Consider the following 27,620-nt stretch of genomic DNA (forward strand, 5'->3'; position numbering starts at 1 on the left):
AGCAATCATATACATTTTCTAAATAAATAAACTGTATAAATAAATAAAGGTTCAGAATATTTGTAAGTGGTTTACAAACATCTTAAGCCAATAGAAACCAATAATTTTCAACATTTGTGTAAACACATTAAAGGTTATATTTTTCTAAAAAAAATCTGTATGTATCATTCACAAACATTCAGATAATTTGTCCCTGAAATAAGAGATTCTCATTAATCAACAGCCTGTACTAATACTTGGTGAAACATGGTATAGAATTGGACTTCAGCTAATCTATAGACTAGAAAAAGAATTTTGAAACAAAGCAAAATTCCATCAAGATTCTTCACTCTATAGCAAATAGAATTGTACACGGTTTATAGACATTCCCAATATCTTTAGAATAAAAACTGCATATACATTTTTATTTGCATATTATGGTTAATAGATTTTAAAGATCTATGATCCACAAATACAACTGTTATCCGAGTTCTGCCACTATTCTGAGAGAATATTTGTTGTGGATATTACAAAGCTCAGCTAGATAAACAATACCTTCATATATTACAAATGTGCTAGTGAAGCTTCAATCAACTTGAAATAAAAAATAAAAACAGGCCCAAAGTAAAATGTAAATCAGCCTTAAACTATTAGATACCACATATCTTGTACTATAACAATAATTCAATTACATCCCAAAATACATTTGTCCTGTATGTCTTATTGACATAAACTTAACAATATACAGATATCTTGAAGCTGAATGAGAAAATACATTCTAAATACAATGGCAAGTGTTATTTTTATCAATATTCATAGTTTGCTAGTAACTATATAAAACCCACTTGTGAACAAGAACCAAGATACTGTATCTGAATACAGATATGAATTCTGTATAATCGAAATACTGCATTTTTTGGCTTTACAAACTCTAACCTACTTCAGGAGACTATAAAATGAAAAGACCAATTAGTGAAAAATATGTAAGCCTTTAATAGATGAAATACTCCAGTTAGAAAATAACGAAAAGAAAATTTATGTCAAACCTGTCATCTTCAGTGGACTGTCAATAAATTTTTCAGATCTTCCTTTCAGTTGAAGATTTACCAAAAATAAGTGTCTTTTCTTGAAAGTATGAAGCTGCATAAAATAGGAGAAGAGAGTTATCTTATTTACTGAACCAACAGACCAAAACATGTAAATTAAGGTTTTACTGCGAAAGCATTTCTGTATTACAACAAGATACATATATTCATCAGAAGAAATCAGGAGAATAGATTAAACAAATATCATACAGATAATTCTCAACTTACAGCCAGTTGCTTAATGACTATTTGAAGTTAAGAGAGACTCAGGAAAAATTACTTATAACCTGTCCTTAAGTTACGACCTCTATACCAGGGCTTTTCAACCTTTTCATTGATTGTATCACTTTTAGGATATGGCAATATTTGAGTACCATCTAGCAAGGTGTCAAAAACTTGATGACCAAAAAAAACCCCGTTCAAAGTTGCAATTGCACTGAAATGACCTATGACCATTTTTCACACTTACGACCATTGCAGCATGCCCAGGGTCATGTGATTTATATTTGGATGCTTGGCAACTGATTCATATTTATGATGGTCACAGTGTCCTAGGGTCATGTGATCCCTTTTTGCAACCTTTTGAAAAGCAAGGTCAATGGCAGAGCTGCTGGTGGCCAAGTGTTAAGGCGGGTCTGCCTTCCCTCCCTCCTTCCCTGCCTCTCTCTTTCTCATTCCCATTTCCTTCTGAAGGAAGAATTTGAACCCCCCTATATTTTCTCCCTTCCATATATTTATCAAACAAGGAAAAGCCTTGAGACAGCCGCTGAGGGAACTAGCTTAAAAAGGCGCATTCCCCTTTAAGAATTAGCTACTGGCTAGAAAGGAAAGTTAAGGAGCCAGCAGCCAGTACTTAAGGAAGAAAAAAAAATATAGTAAGTACTGGCTGCCGGCTAAGGCAGCCTCTCCAAATGGCTCCATTCATAAGTAAAGGAATGCTACAGGCAAAATCCATTTAAGAGAAAAATACTTCAAAATCCCTCACAGCAAAACTTATAGCTAACAATAACAGAGCAATAGAATCTAACCCGAGACATCAGCCATCAGCCAAATAGAAATTGCCAAACACTCCTTAAGAACATAAAGCCCACATTGCACAAATCCCAGAACTTCAAAGTCACAAAAGCACATAAGAATTCTTCCACTCTCCCACTTTGTTGTTCAGCTGAAACAGTCTATTTTTTCTTTTCTCTTAAAGGTATAGCCTCCCTCCTTCTCATTGCCAACTCTTCCCACCCTCCCTCCCTCCGTGCTCACCTCCAGCCCATGCTATCTTTCTTCATTCCTCGTGGAGGGCGAGCCCTCCCCTGCTGCGTTTCTTGCCTGTTTGTTGCTGCCAGCACAGATGGCTGCCACAGAAGTTGTAGATCGGCTCATGGCTGGCCTGCTTGATCTCCTCTCCTCTCCCCCCACCCTCCTCCTTCTTTCCCTTGTAGCTAGAGCTGACTCCACCTCCTCCCAAGGCTGCTTCTTTTTTCTCTCTCTCCCTCTCCCGCCCAAACTGCCTCCTTTTATAGTCTCTCCTGTCTCTGCCCTCTCCTCCTCCTTTCTCTTCCAGGTGAGTTGGAAGTGCCAATCCTGGGGCCTTTGCCTCGTCCCAGCCACTCTGCAGCTCCAGAGGTCTCTCTCACAGCAAGTCCTGCGCTCCGTTGGCTCGTTCCTTCCTCCACTACACTTGGCTGGGCAGGCCTGCATACCACCTGCCATGTGCTAATGAACCACAGGTGGTACACGTACCACCGGTTGAAAAGCCCTGCTCTACACTATCCCCATGCTCACGATTGCATTTCAGGCACTTGGCAACCTGTTTGCACTTACAACTGGTTGCCAAGTGCCCCATAATCATGTGATCGCCATTTGCAATCTTCCCTGCCAGCTTCTCCAGAAAGTTAATATGCAATATGCACAGAGAAGATTACAAGCTGTTGCTGCAAAAGAATTTTCCTTCTCCTCCATGCCCGCAGGGGACTCTTACAAAGGAGTTGCAGAAATGAAGTTCTTCGGGTATCAAGTTACTCCTTTCTGTTCTCTTTGAGTAGTCAGTTCTCCGTGATGGGTAGAGAAGAGATCAAACTCTCAGGAACTCTACTTCTTACTGCCACTGAGCTTTGTCATTTTTCTTTTACTATTTATTATCTATGTGGAGTTACTGGGAGAATATAATCAATTTGTTACTAATACCCAGTTATGAGCTGGGCAGGAATTGCAGTGGAGATGTGTCTAGAGGGTGCTACCTCACCATTTTCTCTTAGTTCATAGACCACTAAGATACACTCTACATGGGGACTGCCTATGAAGATCATTCAAAACCTTCAGCTTTTAGCAGCAGCCCAGATAGCATACTGAAGTTCACTTGTATGGCACTACTATTATGGGAATTGCTCTAATTGCCAATTAATTTCTGAGTGCAAACTAAGATGCTGGACATCACTTTGGAAAGCCAACATTGCACTGGGCCTGGACACCTCTGAGACCACTTTCTTTGAGCTGAAGCTGTGTGTATCTGGTGAGACCATGGAGAGAAGGCTTGATGTATGTTCTACCATCAAAGGAATGAAGGGATCCCACAGTTGAGTTGGAATAAACTAGCTATGGACTACCCTCTCTCTATTGTGTTTCTGGAGTGTGGTAAAAACACTCAGGAGTGAAGTAATAAAATGCCACCACTTGAATGCTGATACATCAGATTTGCTCTAATTTTTGTTACAAGCTGGTTTTTCTGTTAATTTTAATCATTCTTGAATCAGTGTGTTGTAAGCCTCTTTGGAAACGTATGGTATATAAAATGAAGCAAGTATATAAATAAGTAGATAAAGTGAAGTTTCTATTAGAAAGAGCAGCTTTGGACTGAATATATGCAGTTTATGGAGCTAGACTGTACTGAAATTTTAGATGGAGAGTGTGACTTGATAAAATGGTATGCATATGGTCTGTGACATGCTACTATTTATAAACAGAAAACTCTAAAAAATATTAAAATAATCATAGTCATAAACTCACCAACACATTAGTACACTGAACAGCAGATGCATTTAGCCACTGAGCCTCAAATATCCTATCATTTTCAGTTTCAAAGTGACACTCCAAAGGCATCTCCTAAATAGTAAAAATGTAAGGAAAAATTGTAGAATAAAAATCTTTTACATATTTTCCAACAGAAAAAGAATGATTTTTAGATATTTATTTTCTTATACATTAATAAATCAATGAGCCAAATTCTGATCTCAATTACTGAATATCATTTATTATAACAGTAATATTAGTCATTATTATGCACTTTAATTCCAACAAGCTTGTTGAAATAAAATTAACATTTTACATATTTTACATTAAAATATTTTAAATTTCCTATAGCTCAGAGATGGGCCACTCAAATATAAGAATAAAGAAATACATCTTTGAATAAATAAGATAATATCCTAGTTAAAAATTCTCATAATCACAAAATATTCCTGCCTATGGCATTAAGAGGTGGTGCCAGTAAAATAGACACACAAACTAGGAATTCAATTTACTGTATATCTGTGGTTTTCTAGGAAAGCAAGACATAACATGTATTTTAATTGTTGAAAGTTCACTATCATGTCTTAAATTTTCANCTTAGCGATCACTGCAAAGAATGAGAGCAGTACATGAGTATTTGAAGACATAATGAGGAATGGGAGAATATACAGTCTGATTATTGGAAACTTTATTTTGATGTGATCACAATCAAAAATTGCCCCAATGTAGACAGTATTTAGGTAGGCAAAAAGGGAAATCTTACTCTTCATTAATTGAAAAAGATAGGATCATAACATTTAATTTTTGGATCTTTGTTCAATTTCTAGGATAGATTTTACTACTTTCTGCTTTTAACAAGCTCCATTTCTCTTTTTCAGTCATGAGGATATCCCAAAACTGGTATGGTGAACTTTTCTTGTGAGAATTGTATGCCTGCAAACTTCACTTAGTAGTATATCAGGAGAAAAGATTCTTCAAGTTTAGAAGTACATTATCCCCCCAAATGAACCTTTTGCAATATTATAAATCCATGTATAGTATGGATATCATGAATATCACTGAATTACATATAACAATTTTCAAGTAAATTTTTTTTATGGAACATATTCTTTCTTTCCTACTTAGCCCCTTCAGTCACCTGTCCGTCTTCTGTTAAGGTCCTCAAAGTGACTATTCATGTCATTATCACTAAGGGAAAATACATGTCATATATTAACTTAATTTAATAATCTCAATTATCTGACTTCAGGTGCAAACATAGGATCTACTTGCTCTTTCTTTTTACAAAGTCTATTTATGTTATTACCGTACCTTTATAAAAGCAGCATTTCTCAAAGTCATTGTAATGTCCTGAGAAGTCCCTGTGGGTACTGGTGCAATAGAAACAGGCACAATCTGTGGACAATCAGTACTGTTCTGTATTTCAGGAAACAAATGAAAGAATTGAAGGTCAGGGTGAAAAAAATTCAACCTTTTTAACACTGAGATAGCAGAACCGAGCTACAAAAATGGGTATTGTCATAATTCCATAAAGTTATTTTTGTAGGTTGTTAGCTTAGAATACTCCCACGTTGACATTTTTTTATATAATAGAAATAGTTTAATTTACTATAAAATAAATTCCACTATAATCAATGGTACAAAATCATTGTCTTTATTATATTAATGTTATCTGAATTTTCAAGTTTAAAAGTCCTCTGATTTGTATGGGAAATAAAATAAATTGTGAACTTAATGGACAGATGCCAAATGAATGTTTGGTATGAAATGACACCTTTGCTTGCACAGACTAAGCACAATAATAGTGTGAAAGCAAAAGAAACTTCACCAACATTCTCCCTAAGGTGTGAAACTTGATTGGCTTGTGCTATTTCTTTTTTCTTCATTATGTCCCATAGATGAACACTCAGCTTTCTGACTTCAGGCAACTCTGTTATCAATCTGGGATTTTTCACAGTGAAATTAATTTGTTCACAAATTAAATGGAAAACCATATGCTCTCCTCAGCTGTCAATAAGAAATAGCTACTATACTCCACTTTCATCAGAAGAAAAGAATCAAATGATGCTAACAAAGAAACGATGTGTTTTGTATAGAATCAGAAAGTTCCTGCAAGAGTCTTCACAGTAGTAAGCAAAGTTTTTTCCCCAGTTTCACACTGAAATCCTCCTTGAATTGGAATCCAACTCAGGTGAAGCTGTTTTTAGAGCAGTGGTTCTCAACCTTTTTAATGCCGCGACCCCAACCGGTCGTAAGTCGAGGACTAAACCGGTCGTAAGTCGAGGACTAAACCGGTCGTAAGTCGAGGACTACCCAACCGGTCATAAGTCGAGGACTTTCCCTGCCCAGGAGCGCCGCGCATGTGTGGTTCCGCCCTCTGCGCCGGCCGAGGCGTAGCTGGCAAGCAGCAGAGACGGAGCAGGCCGACCACCAGCTGGCCCAGCTCAAGGGAGGAAAGGCACCCGCCGGAAAAGGGGAAAAAATGGCGGACAGCCTTGCTTGGCGACCCCCGTGAAATGGTCGATCGACCCCAAATGGGGTCGCGACCCATAGGTTGAGAACTGCTGTTTTAGAGGTCCATCATTATATTCCACAGAAGCAAGACTGACATGCCAATTATAATATCAGAATACATTGTGATTGCTTGTATCTAGAGTAGATTACTGCAGGACACTCTACTAGTCTTCCTCTTCAGGAATGCCTCAGACATTTGAACTAGAGAAGAACAGCTTAGATTAGACACTGGAAAGTGCAATATGCTAAGGTGACAAAATACCAGTTTCTGCATCCAATGCACTAGCTACTCATTTGCTGCCATGTCCAATTCAAATGACTGATTTTGTTCTCTAAAATCAGGTTTAGGGTGGCCTCTGGCCACAATTTTTCAGATGTATTTGCAAGGTTTCCTACTATTTTGAAGTATATGTTATTATGCCTATAGCAAAGCCCTAAAACAGAATAAGTATTTATCAGGTATAGAGATGCTATTCAAATATCCATTAGGAAGAATGTAGGGTTTGGTGCCATTTTATATAGAAACCTTTAAAGGAGGCCCCAAAATTATGGACTTTCCTCCTTTGGGAAGTATTTTAGAGAGTGCCTGATTTTTTTCCCCTTTTGGTTGGTTTTCAATGATAAAAAGAGTTAATTTTCAGATGTTATTATTCTGTTCCCAAGGTTCTTTATAATTTTTATACAAGATGATTTTATTCTTACTTATTACTGTGGCTTTGTTCTGTTGGGTAGCTATTTTTTTTAAATAAGTTGATACTGATTTAATTGCTTTTAGTATTTTTAGTATGTCTTGTGAAAAGAAATGTGATTTAAAGTTATATATTAAGTAAATACATAAATGAAACAAATATAGACGAGGAGCTTCTCTTAGAAATATAAATCAATTTGATCAGGAGCTTATTCTTCCCATTACATCTTTTCCTCTATTATGCAGACAATTACATTACCATCAAAAGTTTTGGTAAACCCATCCTGGGGTAGGCTACCTGGCATACATGAGCACCACAAAATATGGGATACCAAATATTTCAGGGATCAAAAAATTAAATAAAAATTAAAAACACTGAAATTGCTGACATATTGAGACCTGCTGAGTTTTGAGGTAATGTGGGTATACACACAGACATACATGAACACACAACACTTGCAGCCCCCCCTCAAATCACTACTAAATTCAAAACCATTAGATATTTACTTATTATTTTCTATATAATTTCAGTTAGAAAACAATGCTAATCCAAGAAGCATTCCAAAAATATTTTATAACACATTTCAAATTTAACAATAAATAATTCAATAAAATCCCTCTTAAAAACTTGATATGAAAATGAGTAAACAGATAATACAGGGATCATAAGGAATGGGATAAAAGGCACAAGACCATCTATTTCTTTAAAATCTGGAGCAAATCAATTTATCTTAAACCAATGGCAAAGCTTCAAGGGAGAGGGGATGCTTGTATCAAGAATATCTTCTCTTACGTGGTTGCACAGCAAATTATTGTGGCACCCTCTAGTGGGGTCTCCACTGGTTGTTAGGTGACAGAAAGGAAAAGCACATTCTCTGTCAGATATCCCATTACTAAAACTTAATACGGGCTTTGTATGACCTTAAAGGTATCTTCAGAATAGGTATTATATGCTCTAATTGCCCTTTTCAATGCCATAACACAATACAACATTCTGCAGTAACCTATCAATTAGAATACACTGCAATAATCTAATACAGATGTTCCAAGTATAAAGATCACATAGCCAAATTAATCCAATCTAGGAACAGAATAGATAATGAACCAGCTATAGCTGAAAAAAGCCACTCCTTTCTCAGATATCACTTGAGTCTCTATGTTCTGATAAATTTTCCACTTGGTGGTGGTGGTGGTGGTGGTGGTAGTGACAGCACAGACTTGAATACTCTTGATTTCTCCCTCTGCTCCATAAGAAGTATATCATTCCTAAGTCAATGGAGTGGTATAAATAGCATTTTTAATTTTATTTATTTTATCAAATGTATATGTCACCCATATACCCAATAAGGGGACACTGTGTTATTTCTCTTATTTCTGTGAAACATCGTCCAAACAAAGATTTAAACTTTCAGCCAGAAAACGAAAGGTAATTCCACTATATAAAAATCCCTCTCGCCATTCTTCCCCAAATATATAATTTATATACAGTATAAATAAATGGATCAGACATAGGGTTTACGATAAAGAGGCACTTCATCATTTGGGTCATCTAAAAGAAAAGGGAGAGAGAAACAATCTGACTTTGCTATATTTTTCACCAAAATATTCTATTAAAACAACTACAACCCAATGTGTATGGATTACATTAATTGAGAAAACAGTTTTCAATGATGGACAAGAATCTTCTTAATGCTGTCATTAAATAGTTTGTGATTTATTTAAGAGTGAGATAAATGGAAAACTAAAGCTTAAAGGGGTAAGCAGTGTTCTCCATCTTAAATGCTGCAAACAGAATTGTTTGCAGGAAGAAAATGCCTCTTGTTTGATTCTTCCTGTCTTCTCAATAAAATGGTTGCATACAGTACCTGATGTAAAAGCAACCACTTCAGTTGCTAGAAAAAGAAACACGATAGAACAATTTAGCTATCTATAATCCCCTGCCTTGTGAAAATGTAGTGTGTCTTTCATTTGGGGTGGGGGTGGGGAGTGACACAGGGGAAAAAATTGAATGTTCAAAAAATTTCCTTTTTTTGTAAATGTTCAGTCTGGCTAATTCTATTATCATCATTCTTCCTTTTCCCAGTGACACTATAGATCTTTACTTACAACAGGAAATGCCAAACGCTACAGCTGAAAAATAGATAAGACATCAAACCACACAAAAAAAAACAAAAAACCATTACCCAAAATATCATTGGGAAAAAAAATGAAGCCCTGCTTTTTAAAACTTCTCTGAATTGCTCAGTTCCCTATTCATTTAAAATGCTATTAGTCTTTCCTGCAAATTAATGGTTGCTCTCCTATATCTAGAAGTAGCAAAATTAAGTATCACTGAAAATGATAGGATTCTACAGCTGTCAGAACAAATAATATAGGGCACTGGCTGCTTAACTTAAAAACACATGCACTTCCAGTCATTATAATACTTTAAAAATCTTCACTTAGGCTAGCAAAGCCATTTGCTGCAATCTAAATTCCACATTTTTGATATGTACGTGAAGCTTTAGTTGCAAGTAAGGGCTTCTCTTCAGTAGGAGAAAACAATTTTGCTGCGCTCATAACAAGGGAATGAGGAATAATAATGGAACTGAAGACCAGAATGGTTTTTTTCTCTACCATACAAGCTAAAAAACAGTACTAATTTATTCTCTCTTCTAAACTAACTCTCCCCCTCCAAGGCAAAAAAAAATAAATCCCTATCTATTTGAATCAAACGTGTTGCTATGTAAATATATGCTTACACTCTTAAGGACAGATTATTATGAATTAGTGCTATACTGAATTTTCATTGGGTCATATCTCAGTTTTGAAAATTGTAATACAGGTAGTCCTCGACTTACAATAGTTCATTTAGTGACCATTCAAAGTTACAATGGCACTGAAAAAAGTGACTTATGACCGTTTTTCACGATTACGACCACTGCAATATCCCCATAGTCATGTGACCAAAATTCAGACACTTGGAAACTGAGTCATACTTATGACGGTTGCAGTGTCCCGTGGTCATGTGATCCCCTTTTGAGAACTTCTGGCAAGCAAAGTCAATGGGGGAGCCAGACTCACTCAACAACCATGTTACTAATTTAATAACTGCAGTGATTCACTTAACAACGGTGGCACGTAAAGTCATAAAATGGGGCAAAAATCACTTAACAAATGTTTCACTTAGCAACAAAAATGTTGGGCTCAATTGCGGTCGTAAGTCGAGGATTAGCTGTACTGAGGTCTTGCCAAAAGTAAATTAAAAACTCTTTGGGTTCCTTGGTTGTTTTCTTCCAGAAATTTCATTACCCAACTAGATAACATCACCAGGGCTTTTTCCACATCAAGCAATGAAAAATAGGCTCTGCCTTTTAGTTTTAAAATGGTACTTGCCACTTTAATATGTGCAATTCCTCAACTTTTTGTAAAGCACTTGCTAAAGTGAGGATAAATACCATGCCCTATTTCAGGGGTCCCCAACCCCTGGTCTGTGGACTGGTACCGGGCCACAGCATACCAGCAACCTGTCCGCACAAACAAGCAAAGCCCCATCCATTGGATGCAAGCAGCACACAAAACCACGCGGTCTCCGGTCTGTGGAAAAACCTTTCTCCACAGAACCGGTCCCTGGTGCCCAAAAGGTTGGGGACCTCTGCCCTCTTTTACATTTAAAGAGTGAATAACAAACGAAGAGCCTTTTGTTGTTAAAACAAAGTCTGTAAAGCAGAAATGGTTATTGAAGATCATCGCTAACAGGCCCAGTGTTCACTTCCAAAGGGTTAACCTACCAAATCCTAACTCAGCTGCTCCCTTTCTATGCTTCAGTCTTTTGTTTCCAGTCCAAGGAAATCAACTGAATGCTGCAAACCATGCATACGTATGTTTAATCACTCTAGCAACTACATTCTAAATGGATGAACCTGGTATATTCAGCTTCACAGTGGGTATGGCTGCCTGAGTGTACCTGGAATGGAAAATGCCTTTGCACATTTGGTGTTTAATCCTTTAGAAATCTATTACTAAGGTTCTGTATTTAAACGGTGCTTATGATCTAAGACTGTGAAGCTGCTTTCCAAAAAGACTCTAATTATTGCAACTAGACAGGTTTTTAAAAAATGCACTCGGGACATTGAAATGAGGAGAAACAACATGATGCATACAAAGCAATAAGCCGGATAGGCTTGTGCCATAGACAAACAACTGATCAAAATAAGCTTCATATTTACGGTATGACTCTCCAATACTGCAGAACACCAAGAAACAAAGGATCAATGCTTAATTGGATCTACTACAAATGTATAAATTATATTTAGTTTTCAGACGAATCTGGGATTTCACCATTACTTTTAATTGACACTAATATTTAAAATAGGTAGTATATACACCTTTGATATAATTTAATGTAATTTCTACTTTGATGAGATGTGCATTTCCTAAAAGCACCCTAAAAGTAGCTTTTAATGCTTCTTTTTACAACAAAGTTGCCTATTTATTCTTAATCAGAGTATTAATGGTGTTTATGACATAGCTAGATTAAAGCCTTTGGGAAGTCTAATGGTTGATGTTGCCACTGATTTATTATGTGCTATCAAGTTGGTGTTAACAGCCATATATAGTGGATGCTGGGATGTTTTGACTCCAAGTTGTGAAGACAGAATTAGAATGGGAACAAAGAACATAAAAAAATATGAACACGAGAAAGCTCTTCAGCAAAAGATGAAATGAACAGACTACATACTGACAATTTAGGCATCAGTGAATTGAAATGAACTGAAATTACACACTTTCAATCAGAAGTTCATACTATTTATTACTGAGGATGCCAAAAGCAAAAAAAAAAAGGAATTATATTACTTTCAAAGTCATGAAGAAGGATATAGCAAAGACATTACCTAAGTACAAATTCAGTCAATAACCAAACAATATCAACTGGATTTGCAGACAGTCCTTTATAATGAGAATTATTCAGGATATGCTCCAACAACTGACATGAAGAAGAGACTGATATCTTTTATTATTAAGATCAATCTCAAATTGATAGAACACCCAAGCAAAATATGATGTTTGTGGTTGAAAACTGGAATGCCAAAGTAAGGAAGGAAGGAATAAAGAAAATGTAGTTGAAGTATTTGGCCTAGGAAATTGAAATTAAATGGGGGAAAGCTTCTGCCAAGCAATGATTTCTTCAACACAGTCTTCAAACAACAAAAGATATCATCAAATGAAATACACAGAAGTCAAAGCTGATTATATTATTGGTACAAGGAGGTGGAAAGATCAATTATAGTGTCAAAGTTGAGTGTCCTACTGTGGAACACATTACAATCTGCTCATGTGTAAGTTCCAAGTCAAGTCAAGCTAAAGTGGAAGAACAAAGCAAACCAGTTTCTCTGATGTGAATATTGAGCATATGATGACCATCTCAAAAACACTGGGAATTGTTTTAAAGGCTGGGACTTTCAGGACACCAAGAAAATCAAAGACATTATTGATGATCAATTGAAAAGAGAGTGCCAAACATCAAGAAAGAGAAGGAAGCAAATTGTATATTAGAAGAGACAGGGGAAACAGCCAGCGAGAGTAGCCAAAGCCAAGAAAGACAGAGACCTCAGAAAGGAACTTGTGGTACTCTAGAGATGTAGGGGGTCCCAAAGAGACAGAAAACTAGATTTTCTCCAGTTAATGATATATTTGGAGTAAAAAAGGTAAAGGTAAAGGTCTCCCCTGTCCAGTCATGTCTCATTCTAGGGGACAGAGCTCATCTCCGTTTCCTAGCCAAGGGAGTCAGAGCTGTCTGAAGACGCTTCCTTAATCAGGTAGCCAGCATGACTATTAAACATACTGGCCTCCTTAGGGTGCCGTCGGCCAGTCAATGCCGGCTGGCGACCCCCAGGGGGAGAGCCTTCTCTGTGGCAGCTCCTGCCCTCTGGAATGACCTACCCCCCGACCTATGTACAACTGCGGACCTGCGCCTCTTTCGCCGAGCCTTGAAAACCCATCTATTCCATGCGGCCGGCCTGGCGTAGTTTTGATTGTGTTTTGGTAGGGGTTTTTATAGGGGGTATTTTAGAGCAGGCTTTTTATTTAATATTTATTGTGATTTTTATTATCGCCTGTTCACCGCCCTGAGTCCCGTAAGGGAGATAGGGCGGTATATANTATCTACTTGCATTTGCATGCTTTCGAACTGCTAGGTTGGCAGGAGCTGGGGGAAGAACAGGAGCTCACCCCGTCACATGGTACTTGGGTCTAGAACTGTCAACCTTTCGCCTGATAAGTCCAGTGTCTTAATTGCTAGGCCACAGTGCCCCCCCTAATTGGAATATAAACCATATTGCTATACAAGTTAAATAAGTTGTATTATTAGTGGCATTGCACAACTATCAAGAATATAACTTGATAGTTTTGATAGATATTTAACTTGATAACTATTACACGAGGAAGCCAGCAGGGAAGATCACAAGTCACTCTGGAATGTACGGCTTTTTCCTGGGATAAATCTGGCCTCAGCACTTATAGCACACATCCCCGCACCTGCGCCTGTCACTTGCACATCTTATCTTTCCAGTGGCCTGCTTGCAAGGTGTATGGGACTTGCAACTTCCTGCTGGCTTTCCTATTGCCTAGGCTTGACAGTTCTTGACAATCTCACCTCTTCTACTCTCCCCCCAGAGGTTGTATAGGCCACACCCTGACCATATTTAGATATGCCTTTAAAACCTGGCTAGTATAGGAGATGGGCCTCTTATTTGATTTGTGACACAGTAGTTGTTTTTCTCCAGATATTATTTTTGTGTAGATCGTTTTACTTTAAATTTTGTATATTTTATGCTGCACACAGTTGTAATGGAACTGGGCAATCTATAAATAGAATAAGATGTGGTGCACTGGAAATCTCAGCGGTTTGTAAGCATGCTATGAAATGCATCCAGATCCAGTCCTCCAAAACTCTCCCTGCCCCCCCTCGATGATATGCAACATTTTCTGAACATAAGTGTTTCTATAATATTTCTTAAAAAGCCTTTGTTGGCAGCAATTACTTTCCCCCAACCCAAGAGAAACAAACCAAGATTTTTTTAAAAAAAAAACAACTATACTGTTATGTGCCTTACAGTAATCTGTACTGAATTCTCACATTCAGTCACGTTGGATACACAGGAGCTTCTTCTAGGACACCAATAACATTTCCATTTAGCTGAGAGGCAACTGATACACCTGAAATATATAAAAGAAACTTCATTTACTAAGTATACCAGTGTCTTCTTTGAAGCTTTGTTTTCATAATGAATCTGCAAATACTGTTATGGCTTATTGTAAAACTATCTATTGAAAATCTAAAATATTTTAAACTGTCTGTGTGTATGTATGGTGGAGCAGCCATGAGATTATCCTTTGCTACTATGTCTGATAAGCGAACAAATTTTATTACATCTACGAGATCCTTGGTGCTTTCTGGTTGTTTTCTTGAAGACATTTTATTACACAACTAGGTAACACAGAAACAGCAATACCACTTAGACTTATATATCACTCCATAGTGCTTTACAGCATTCTAAGAACAGGTTTACAGATGTCAACATATTGCCCCCAACAATCTGGGTCCTCATTTTACTGACCTTGGAAGGATGGAAGGCTGAGTCAACCTTGAGTCGGTCAGGATCAAACTTCTGGCTATGGGCAGAGTTAGCCTGCAATACTGCATCTGACCACTGTGCCACCATGGCTCATCGGTGCTAGAAGGTCGTGGGGCTTGCTCTCTGCTTATATTCAAGGGGCTTGCCCTGTCAGTGTTGGTGGGAGTGTTCTTGGTGGTTCCTTGACTAGGCTGTTGTTATTACTGCTTGATATTAAGCTCTACTTACCTAGATGCTCATCAAGGGGTGTTGTGGGGTTTTTTAAGCTTTTTTATTGTCTCTTTTGAGTGGAATGTAGATGTTGCCTATTTCAATGTACCTGTTGATGGCTGATTTGTCTGAGTTCCAAACTTCCAAGAATTCTTTAGTGTTTTTGGACACTCACATTTCCCAGCTGAAACTATGGTAAAATCTATCCTTGTGATAGGCAATTAAAGAGTTTTCATCATGTCTTTTGACTGCTCATTGGTGTTCATGGATGCCTTCAAGGACCCCGCAGTTCAACCCCGAGCTACAAATATCCCTTCTATTGTTATCACATATATATTGTTGTTGTTGGTTGTGGTGGAGGTTTTATTTTAAGCAGCAGGAGAAAATCATAAATTATATAATCCAAAATAGTACATATTCAATACCAAATTATTGTAGAGAGGGATTTCTGAATTGTGAATTGCACTTTTCAGATATTTATGAGCAACTTAAATGCAGCATTTAAAATATCGCATGTTTGCAGTTATACTCATCTAATTTTTAATTCTGAAGAATATTATTTCAGTAATTTCAGCATTAGCCCATGCAAGTAAATTATTCTTTTAGAATAGATGTAATCTATTTATTATGCAGCTCTGTTTCTGTTCTGTCGTTACTTTCCATTTTGATTATGTCTTTTTTCCACATTTTTGCTTACTATTTTGCTTACTACTATTCTTGCAGAATACATTCCCTTTCTCATATCCACTGTAAACAGCTAGTTCGGTTTAGAAATGAGAATGTTTTTGGTTAATTCAATAAATTATAGTTAAACTTGGTTTAGGACAATGTATTAACATAATTGGTATCATACCTTGGGATTGGCAGGTCATTTTGTGAAAATATTTGCTTGTTCTTGACTCAGAATTTTTAAAATTATACTAAATGCACTTTAGATAGCATTTGCTACTATCTATAACTCCTAACAACCCCAAATAAATTGCTTTAAAAAGATAGCAAGAAAAATCATGCAAAAACAGCTTCTGTCATACTACTATTAATAACTGATGGAATTAAAATTAAGCCAAGCACAATATCCAACTATATCTACATATACATTAAACAATCTCAAAAATGTAGTTGTTTGTTCCTTAGGCCAGCTTTCTGAGGGTTAACTTTAAAGCTTTCAGTCAAGAATATTATCATGGGAAAATGGGAAAGAAAAAAATTGCCCCAAACCATCAGCACATCCAGATGGCCTGAAATGCTCTAAAAACCCAGCCTCTGCAATTCTTGGCAGGTTTATACCATCTTTCCTGCCAATCCTGCCCGGCATCCAAAATACCTTGTAGATAACAAAGTGATTCTAGCTTAGTAAATCTACAACAAGGTTTTCCAACTGTTTGGTGCTGTGACCACTTAAAAAAAAATGTGTTTCTGCTTCTGCCATCTCCCACCTCACAATAAAACTAAAAAATTCACTGGAATTAGCATTGGGGGGGAATTTTTAGTAATAATTTTATCTATTTATCAAATGAAACAGTGATAGCTGTTTTACAAAGCTTTACAAACTTTATAACTTTACAAAAAAAAACACCTTCCTGTTCCAACAAACAGAAACGGACACATTCAAAATTGTACTTTTTTTAAAATTAGAAAGATGAACTTGCTTATTTTTGTATGGTTCCTAGTTTTCATTCCTGAGACAGCCACTCATAATTTTCATTCCACATTTATTTTTCATCAATATTTGTTTGTTCTTTATGGAATTATATCTTGTCTCATACAGACTTCAATATACTTGTAGACTTCTCATATTCGTTTGTTTGTATCCTGCCTTTATTATTTTTACACATAACTCAAGGCAGCAAACATATCTGATACACCTTCCTCCTATTTTCTCCACAATAACAACCCTTTGAGGTGGGCTGAGAGAAAGTGACTGGCCCAAGGTCACCCAGCTGGCTTTCATGGCTAAGGCGGGATTAGAACTCACAGTCTCCTACTTTCTAAACTGATGTCTTAACCACTAGACCAGCGGTTCTCAACCTGTGGGTCGCGACCCCATTTGGGGTCGAACGACCATTTCACGGAGGTCGCTAAACAACGCAGTCCGCCATTTTTTCCCCGCCATTTTCCCCCCTTTTCCTTAGCTGTGCTGCTCCCTCTTATTTTATTGGCTTTTGAAAGCCAATAGAATAGACTCTATTCAAGAGACTCTATTCTATTGGCATTCAAAAGCCAATAGAATCGGCTTTTGAAAGCCAATAGAATAGACTCTCTTTAAAAGAGTCTAATTCTATTGGCTTTCAAAAGCCAATAGGAATTGTCCAGGCTGTCTCTGCCCTGCTGAGCCCGCCAAAAGTCCCAGTCTGCAAACGGTGCTGCAAGTTGTCTGCAGCTAAGGCGAGCTTTCTGGACGTTTCCACCCCTCCCTGCTGAGCAACTCCTAAATGTAAGTAAAAGAGGGCCAGGGGTGGGAGGTGGGAGGCCGGCGGGTGCAGGGAGGGTTGCTGACGCGCGTGGGGCCCAGCGGGTGCCTTACCTTCCTTGGGCTGGGCCAGCTGGTGGCCCAGCCGGTGGGAGGCCTGCGTCCTCGCTGCCGCTTGCCATGGCCACCCAGGAGCGCCTGGGCCTGCTGCCGCACCAAACGTGCAGTGGCCAAGGTAAGGCTAGCGGAGCAGCGGCGGGCGCAGGGAGGGTTGCTGGCGCGCGTGGGGCCCGGCGGGTGCTTACCTCCCTTGGGCTGGGCCAGCTGGTGGCCCAGCCGGTGGTCGGCCTGCGTCCTCGCTGCCGCTTGCCATGGCCGCCCAGGAGCGCCTGGGCTTGCCGGCCTGCCGCCGCACCGAACGGGCGTCTTGCTCCACGATTGCCGGCTCCGCAAAAAAGTTTCTTTTTCTTTCCTTTTCTAAATTCTACCCCCCTTTCTCCCCCTCTCCTGTCCCCTCTCCCATTCTTTTCTCTCCTCTCCTTCCCGGCGGCGAGATTCGGTCGGCTGAGGGGGTCGCTCTAGCTCGAGCAGGAGAGCCATCTCTATGCTCCTGGGTCACGTGTGGTCGTGCGTGTGGGTCACATGTGGTCATGTGGGTGCATGCATGTGGGTCACGTGTGGGTCATGTGGGTGTGTGCGTGTGGGTCATGTGTGGTCACGTGTGGGTCACATGGGTGTGTGCGTGTGGGTCACATGGGTACGTGCGTGTGGTCACGTGTGGTCACATGGGTGCATGGGGTCGCAGCATTAGGATGATTGAGAACCGCTGCACTAGACCAAACTGGATCTCTTAAATCTTTCTACTAATTTTGTACCCTGCTCCAAAATTCAGGGAGGGGAGAAATTTTTGTCGGGAATTTTACATTCAAAGAGCTGTCAACAGAGATGTGTCAGAAGAATTGCTTTTCCTCTTTAGCAGCGAGCATACTAGTAATTGCTTTAACATTTGTTAAAATTACAGGGAAAAACTCTGAGTGACACAAGCATATACACTTCTTCAGACACTTCAAAGACTACAAATACAGTGTTACGTGCCTTGCTGGCAACCGATGCTGCAGACATATGAATATTTATGACAGAAGACAAATGCAATTATTTGTGTTCCATGTCAATGAACCGTCAATATCCAATAACAGTTTGTCATGATCGATAGTTTTCAGCTGTAATAGTCCACAAAAATGTGGGGGTGGTCCACAGTACTAACTGCATAAAAAACTCCAATCCATGACAATTAATCAAGGCAAGTTAAAATGTTTCCTGAAATTTTGGATGCAGCAAATTTTTACGGATGCATTGAGTATTTTGTAAAAGTGCTATAACAAACAATATTTACTGTAATTCCCAGGGAGTTACAACTCTACATTTTGAAACCCTCTATCTAAAAAAATCAAAATGTTAAATATGTAGTATTTTGGACTATCTATTTTACAATAGTTCCTCCTGCTTAAATTGAAACCACCAGCAAAGATACAGGGATTTCCTACCATTGAATTCTGATGCAAACCTAAGCTAAGCAACCTGCCTTTCTCTATAATTTACAGACCGTGAGATCACTTACGCTGTTTTTGGATAAATATTTCCAGTTCTCTTGCAATCATAGATGGTGAAATTGGCCCACACAATGTTTTTTCCGTTGACCTGTACTGCAGTTTGAATAATTACATGATCTGAAACAAACAATCCCCAAAAAAGCAAGTCACAAGGGAACTCTTTTCATAGTTTACTTTCAAGACAACACGAATGTCTGAAAAAAGGAAAAAATTCAAAACTGTTGTTTACTCAAGAGATGAAGTTCCTCAAGAGTTCAACTTCTGCAAACACTCTCAAGATTATTTTGTTACATTACAAATACAAATTAATATATAAAACAGGAAAAGCTGGCAATATGTATTTTGTGAATGATTATGTATTATGAATGTAAATTATCTCTGCGAGGGTTTTTGTTAGTAAAATAACAAAATAGTAAAATGTTTTTTAAAAAATGTTTGTTTTAAATATTGAGAAACTGATATGTGAATCAGAATATACAGAAAAATATATTTACATTTTTAAATTTTTGAATGGAGCTTGTAACTAAAATGCATTAAAAAATATCCCTTTTTGGTGGGATAAAATCAAGATTCAAAACATTTTGAAAATGAACCAAATGGAGTTGACATAATCATTCATCCTTTATTTTGAAGCAATTTTTCATGCACCATTATTTAACCATAAATTCAGTAGTTTGAAGAGTCAGGATTTTCATATAAAGTATTTGTTTTGGCAAGACTCCTGAACTATATCCAAGATAAACGGATTCAAACTTTATAAATAGATTTATTCAGTATTTTATGACCATGACAAATTACTTTCACTAAACAAAGTGAAGCAAATAATCAAATGGTGATTTAAAACTGGTAATTTAACTTTCAGACTGAAAAACTGTATATGCCGGTAACATTAATGAATGAGATAGCCATATGACAAGTGCTCAATACTGCAGGTAAGTTTTTTTTTTACATGACTCAACATGTGCCACCTAATTTATTTATTTTTTTGCTACACACACAGACATTCTGTATTGAATCAGGAAACTGGCCTTGGTGAAGGTATATGGGGACAGTTAGCAACACCTGATTTAAGAAAGAGACCATTAGAAAGAAACTTAAACTAGCTATGTCTTAACTCTCTTTGATACAGATGGTCCTCAACTTACAATCATTGATTTAGGACTGTTCGAAGTTACAACAGCACTGAAAAAAATAGACTTATGACTGTTTTTCACACCGTTGCAGCATCCCCATGGTCACACGATCATAATTTAGATGCTTTGGCAACTTGCATGTATTTATGACAGTTGCAGTATCCTGGGGAGATATGAGCACCTTTTGCAACCTTCTGACAAGCAAAATCAATGGGGAAGCCAGAGTCACTTAACAACCATGTTACTAACTTAACAACTGCAGTGATTCACTCAAGAACTGTGGCAAAAAAGGTGGTAAAATGGGGCAAAACTCTCTTAACAACTGTCTTGCTCAGCAACAGAAATTTTGGGCTCAATTGTAGTCATAGGTTGAGGACTACCTGGATAAGAGGGAGGGGGAAAAATACTGTCAGAGTTTCAAGATTCTCTTACTATGTCCTGCATCAATTAAAAAGAGTTCCATTAATTTTGTGGAGTCTGTTTCCTGATTTGGTCTAGTTTGAAGGGATGACACCATGCCAAATATCCTGCAGATGTATGTCATGTCTTATGTAAACTGACACGTTATACTCCGTGTTTGAGGCATTTTGCAGTTGATGCTATCACATCTGGAAAGCACCTGGGCTGGGGAAGACTTGTGTAATTTCTGATCAGGAGGAAAATTGAACGTAGAGTGATAACTGGCCATAATAATAGCCTGTTCAGAAGAGACTACTATCTCTTTTAAAACTGATGGCACCATTCCCTCACTCAAAGAAGCTTGAACTTTTTTTTTCTTATGAATTCACTCAAAGCAAGAGACCATGAGTTCAAATCCTTCCTTAGCCGTGAAAGCCAACTGGGTGACTTTGGGCCAGTCACTCTCTCTCAGCCCAACCTTCCTCACAGGATTACTGTTGTGCTGAAAATAGGAGGAGGAATATGTGTTGGATATGTTTGCTGCCTTGGGTTCTTTGTAACAATAATAAAGGTTGGATACAAATAAATAAAATAAGAATAAGAATAAATTCACCACTACCTATATCCATTCTCTCATTCCTTTTCCAACAGCTTCTCAGCCCCACCAGGTAGACCAGACCAGGAATCAACTCCAAAGAATGGCTAAAACTACTTTTGTTGAATGTGACTATAAAAACAGAATTTTACAAGTCCACTTGTGATATACCCCCTCCCTCCATGGTTATGTGAATTATTGGAATGACTGTGTGAGACGAGTGTGGTGCTATCAGCTCAATAACAAAAGCAAAACTATAAGTTTTCTTGTAGTTCCTGTCTATTTATAATTGTATTATTAACAATTTTTAATGAGATTTTCTCTTAAATTCAATTTATACCATTTTGGATGACACAAATGTAAAGGCAAAGGAATAAAAAATCTTTGTGCAGACATGTGTTTTAATTATTAAAAGGAACAAATTAAAGTTTTTTAAAAATTTGTCTTTGCTTCTAGTTCACAGTACTTCTTGTGCATTTATAAGGATTTTTAATTAATAATGATACCTAGGATATTTTTTCCCACACAGAATTTCTTAGGGCAGAACTCAGGATTGGCCTAAAGGCTACTTTATAATCATATTCTCTTGAAGCATTCTTGCAGAGTATATATAGAAACCAGCAAATGCATTTCAACAAACCAAGTTTTCAGAAATCCATCACTGATCTAATGAAACACGTCCCAGCTGTCGGAACATTACCTGAATAAACGCAAATACTAAATACAAATTAAAATTAAGAAAAGTTTAATTTAATTAAGAAAACTAAGAAAGCCATCTTTAATGTCATTATCACATCATCATCACTATTTAAAGCATCATTTTTCATACATACCTTGATTTAATGGAAAGGCTGGATAGCTCTCTCTGGGAAGAAAACTGCAGTAAATTACTTGGTTGTGAGATTGGGGATGAATTCTAGCAGTAGTTTGGATATTATTTCCATAATTGCAAGCTATTTCCATTCCGTTCATATTGGGAATGTTCCCATTTATTTGGATTATCATACCCTAAAAGTGAACAACAAGATGTTATTATTCTAATAATGAATAAAAATTAAATGACATGGATAAACAGGTTTTGAAAATACTGTATTTTTAAATTAAATGTTTGGAGCAAAGCTGCTGCTTCTATGAGTAAAAATAACAAGTGCAGCTGAACATTCAGAGATTGTGTTGGTAAAATTACAAGATGTCTTCTATGTGTCAACACTTGCCCAGTGGAACAATATCCTCTGCAGAGATCTAGATGGCTCTGACCCTGACAACCTTTCACAAGGCTGTTTCACTATGTTGCTGATGTGACTTTTTATGATTGGGATTTATTGTTTACCTTGGGTGACATGGATCATTGTTTATAGCTGTTGTTGTAATCCTTGTACACTGCCGAGAGGTATTGTTACAGGATGAGATGGGGGGGGGGCATGTAAATTATTTAAATATTGTTCATAATGCTTTACAATCAGTTCCCCTTGCTTAAGAGAATATGTTCACAGATATTGTAATTCCCACTTGATGTACCTCATTTTCGTTCTCGATATTTATTTCTGAAGGCATTGTTGTCATTGAAGGGCATTGTTGTACTCCCTCATTGGCACTGATCCAGAAATAGGACTCTTCCGAATGGGCACATTCATGCTGTAGTGAACACCTAAAATAAGTAGAACATTTATGACATCAGACCTTTAGAAGAAAATCAATTATTAATTTTCTTGAAAAACTGTCTCCATGTTTGTCATTTCACTAAGTATGATAGCCATTATCTTAAAATGTTAACCTCATAATCAAAACACAAGAGATATGATTAGGAATGATTCGTATATTTTTCCATTGTTTGCCTTCTGTTTATCTTGATTTTATTTTTATTTTTTTGACATCTAAGTTTGTCAGGCATGAATAACCAGACCCATATATGCAGAGTTCAAGCTAACTACCTTATTTTTTTTCTGCCTATAATACAAGAATCGCCTCAGACTGGCAGCCTTCCCTTGGGAACAAATAGATAAAGCCCCAAGAAACTTAGAGGGGTCAGTCTTTTGTGGTTGTGCAGTGACTCCAGGCTAACTCCACCCTTGAATTCTCCTCCCTGCCTGGCTGGGTGCTTCCCAACAAAGATAGAGAAAAAAATGGCTGTTAAATCCATGGAAATAAGGTGGTCAGCTTTTGAACTTTGCTGACTTAATAGAATGTCAGGTAGTTATTCAATGTTTTCCCTCAATTTCATATGGCTTATTTCTGTTTACCCTAGACTCTTTTAAAATATTCTTCAAAAACATAAATTGATTGTTGTGGCTTTGTCCTGTTTCCTACAAAGACTTTTGACTAGTCCAAAATATGCATACTGCCCATGACTTTTTATGCTAAGAGTACTTTTAAAACAATATTTTGACTTATCATATCACATTTGAAGTAAAAAAGCAAATGACGTAATACACATGACAGATAATTTTATATTAAATTATAATTATAAACCCATGATTGCATGGGTTTTTATTATTTTCAAATTTAATGTGCCTTAGACTATCTCATGCATAGTATAATACACAAATCTACTTGTTTTCTTCCCCCACAAAATAATTAAGCTTATGTGTGAATTCTCATAAAAAAGTGAAAATTGTTCAAATGATATTTATCCAACAATATCTTGATTGTATTTATATTTACATAACCTGTGAAGTTGCATCAGCTATTTATTATTGTAGAAGTCAATGAATCTGGTGAAAGTTTACAATAATATTAAGTAATTATATGTTCAGAATGGCTTATTGTAAGAGGGTTATAAAATACAAAAATATTCCACCTGGTCTCCAAGGTACACCATCCACAGTAAGCATCAGCTGCAGCCAAGCAGTCTGCACATTTAGTGTATTGGTCACAAGCAGCTACTTTCACACGAGCAATCTGTGTAACAGAGAAAATCAAGGTAACAATTTTAAATAATCAAACTATTATTAGCAGACTCTTGTTTAATTAACTACAGCAACAAAGCATCTTATAGTTATCCAGGCTGATCAAAAGATTAGTAACAATTATCAGCAGAATATGGATGGTGCCCAGCAGTGTTCTAATATTTGAGGAGCTGTCAAAGAGAAGAGGGGGAACAACCTATTTTCCAAAGCACCTGAAGGACAGGGAAGGAACAATGGATAGAAACTGATCAAGGAGAGACTTAACCTAGAAATAAGGCAAAAATTTCTGACAGTGAGAACAATCAACCAATGGAACAGCTTGCCTTCAGAACTTCTGAGTGCTTCATTACTGCAGACTTTCAAGAAGAGACTGGACAGCCACTTGTCAGAAATGGTATAGAGATCTGTTCTGTTCTGTTCTGTTCTATTTCCTTTTCATGAAACACAGATGAGATACTAGTTGATCTCAATTAAACCTTAGATTTAGAAAACTGAAATATTGGCTAGTAGGAGGCTCATCTGCCAGACTTAGTGATTATTAAATTACTATAGAATTGTTCCCCTCCAAAAACAGCAGCTTCATAGAGCTTATAACAGAACTCTGTCGTTTTTTGCTTTACATAATATTCTTTGAATTATATACAGTAGACAAACATATAAATGAGCCTCAGCAGAGATAATTTAGCTACAATCATCCATCCATGGATAATGCGTTGAATGATTTATTTATTTATTTATTTATTTAGATTTGATAAGCAGTTATAGAGAATGTGTTTTTGCTCTTGGAAACTTAAAAGGTTTAAGACCAGTCCACTTTTCCCTCCTCCATAGTTTTTTGCCTAGTTTTAAAATCATGTACATGTGCTCTTTTTATATTCATATCTAGCTTATTTAAGGAGGAAACAGAGATTTGCTGCTATACCAGTGGTGGCGAACCTATGGCATGGGTGCCAGAGGCAGCACTCAGAGCCGTCTCTGTGGGCACGCACGCCATCGCCCCAGTCCTAGGCCTTCAGCTGGGTTTTATAAAACTCTTTCGCTTTAGGCCTCCGCCACCGTGTGCAAAAAAAAAAAAGGTTCAATCAGTCAATTTCAACTTCTCGCGGGAAAAAAAAAGATCTTGCAAAGTTGGAATTGATTGATTGAACTTTTTAATCCCACCCAGTTCTGCCGTTACCACTGCAGCCACGCCCACACAGTGGACCACGCCCACCCAATTGACCACACCCACCCAATGGGCCACACCCACTCAGTACCCGACAATACATAAGTGGGTTTTAGGTTGCAGTTTGGGCACTCGGTCTCTAAAAGGTTCGCCATCACTGTGCTATACAGTTCATGCTGCCTAAAAAAAATATAGGGGGAGGGTTAGCAAAGAATTGTAATACAAATTCATTGACTGAAGCAATTGCATACATGTCTAAGATGGAAAGAGCTGTAACAATTTAAGATGATTTTTATTTTTGTTATTTTAATTATTTTATTATTCATATTTTCAATATTATTATATGTTCTGAATATTCCAGGTAGGAAAAAATGAAAAAATGTATATTTTAACAGAATGCTAACATCTGTCTCCTATTTGCATAAATAAATAAATAAATAAATAAATAAATAAATAAATAAATAAATAAATAATAAGCAAACAAAAAGAACATGATAACTTCTACATTTCTTTTTTAATAAAAATTGCTGCATTTTGCTTTTTTCTTTCCATGAGTTTGTTTTTTTAAATATATATTTTTAAAAAATAACTGTCCTAGAAATTGTTTTTCATACACACATACACAGAGAGAGAGAGAGAGAGAGAGAGAGAGAGAGAGAGAGAGAGAGAGAGAGAAACACGCATGAATACACACTTTAATAATATAGCTTCATTACTCAGGTGGAACTATGTTCTGCTACATGAATCACAGTAAGTAGTAAAAAAGGAAGATTTGATTAATAAAAAGTATATCAACAACTATAATTGCCTGAAAAACGCAAAACACTATAACATATTTAAGAAGAGAAAATGATTAATATCAATACTTGCAATTTGCTTCAAGGTGTTTGTGAAAAGCTAGTGCGTTTTTATGGGTAATATATTTGGTCCAAATTTCTTCCAATATCTGAGAATAGCATTTTTAGTTTTACAAAAATCCACTGCAGATATAAGTGAACGTGGGAGATGGAAACTGGCTCGAAAATATCCATGGATATTTCTTGCTAAGCATAAATTTGGATTTTTACCGACCTCAAACATTTTTACTCTCTTAAGATGTCTTTATTTTATAAATGTTAGATTTGAGAAGAATTTAATAGAATACTGCCATATAGTCTGCCATTTGGATCAATCACTTAAGGTATTTGTCTAAACCACATTCAAATGTAAGATAAGCCTTTTGTATTTGCAGTAACACTGACCCCATTCAGAATTTTACTGCTCCCTGATGGCCTTAGTTCCACATACATTTATATGAAGGCACTCAGAAGCTATTTCTGCCAATAAACAAAACCAGATTGACAAATCATTCTGACACAGGTTGGCAATATCTCTGGGCAGTTGAAATTCTTCACCCAGGGAATGAGATTTTCTCTCACAAATAGATGATGTTTGTTTGATATTTACAAAGGACTTGGCGTGTTTTAACAGCTGGTTTTCCCTATACTTTATTTATTAAATTTCCCTTTTTTTTCATTTTAAAGATGTCATTCATAACAACAAAAGGCATTCTGTGTGGGTGCAGACACAAATGTTGCATAGCTTCTACCAAATTATTACATCTCGTAATTTAAAATTTTAATCTTGCCTTTTGTAGTTTACATAGAACATATTGTGATTATATTGCAAGCAGAATACCCATTCCTCTTCCCTTGACAGTTTCCACATTAAGTATTATTGCTAATAATAGATTAATATGGCGTACACTATATCTCAGCAGATGGCAACACCTGCTCAAGCTTTTATAGGCTTGGAAACTAAGCAAGGCTGGATTTGATTAGTATTTGGATCAGAAACCAAATTCAGGGCTATTGCTTAGTTGGAACATTTCCCCCCCCCCCAGAAAAAGGCAATGGAAGGGGAAACAATTACATATTACTCCCAAGAAAACTAAATAGTGTGTCCACATAATCACCAAGAGTTGAGCATCTTTTTTGTTTTTTAAGTACAGGTAGTCCTCACTTAATGATTGCCTATTAGCGACTGTTTAAAGTTATGGTGACACTGAAAAAATAACTTTATAAGCAGTTTAGCAGTTATAACTGTTGCCGGATCCCAATGATCACATAATCAAGACTGATTGTGTGATTGCCATTTGCATGTTTTGCAGCCAACTTCTGATAAGCAAAATCAATGGAGAAGCTAGCAATTAATGATCACGATGGAAGTAAAGTTGTACATTCGTTGGGGTCACGTGATATCTCATGTAACAAAAACATCACTTAACAATGGATATTGTCGTCCTAATTACAGTTGTTAAGCAAGGAC

General features: G+C 37.1%; 1 protein-coding gene across 1 annotated transcript in view; it reads right to left on the reverse strand.

The window, feature by feature from the left end:
* PLXND1 (plexin D1) overlaps positions 1–27,620 on the reverse strand; it is a 135,050-nt gene that overhangs the window by 95,507 nt on the left and 11,923 nt on the right. The window contains exons 5-12 of the mRNA XM_015823471.1: positions 24,040–24,140; positions 22,761–22,890; positions 22,076–22,250; positions 19,124–19,232; positions 14,364–14,466; positions 5,379–5,483; positions 4,065–4,160; positions 1,026–1,119 (exon numbers count right to left, since the gene is read on the reverse strand). Coding sequence (XP_015678957.1) covers positions 1,026–1,119; positions 4,065–4,160; positions 5,379–5,483; positions 14,364–14,466; positions 19,124–19,232; positions 22,076–22,250; positions 22,761–22,890; positions 24,040–24,140 — 913 coding nt within the window. The remainder of the gene's footprint in view (positions 1–1,025; positions 1,120–4,064; positions 4,161–5,378; positions 5,484–14,363; positions 14,467–19,123; positions 19,233–22,075; positions 22,251–22,760; positions 22,891–24,039; positions 24,141–27,620) is intronic.

This window comes from Protobothrops mucrosquamatus, unplaced genomic scaffold (assembly GCF_001527695.2).
Source record: "Protobothrops mucrosquamatus isolate PMUCROS unplaced genomic scaffold, P.Mucros_1.0 scaffold1880, whole genome shotgun sequence".
NCBI lineage: Eukaryota > Metazoa > Chordata > Lepidosauria > Squamata > Viperidae > Protobothrops > Protobothrops mucrosquamatus.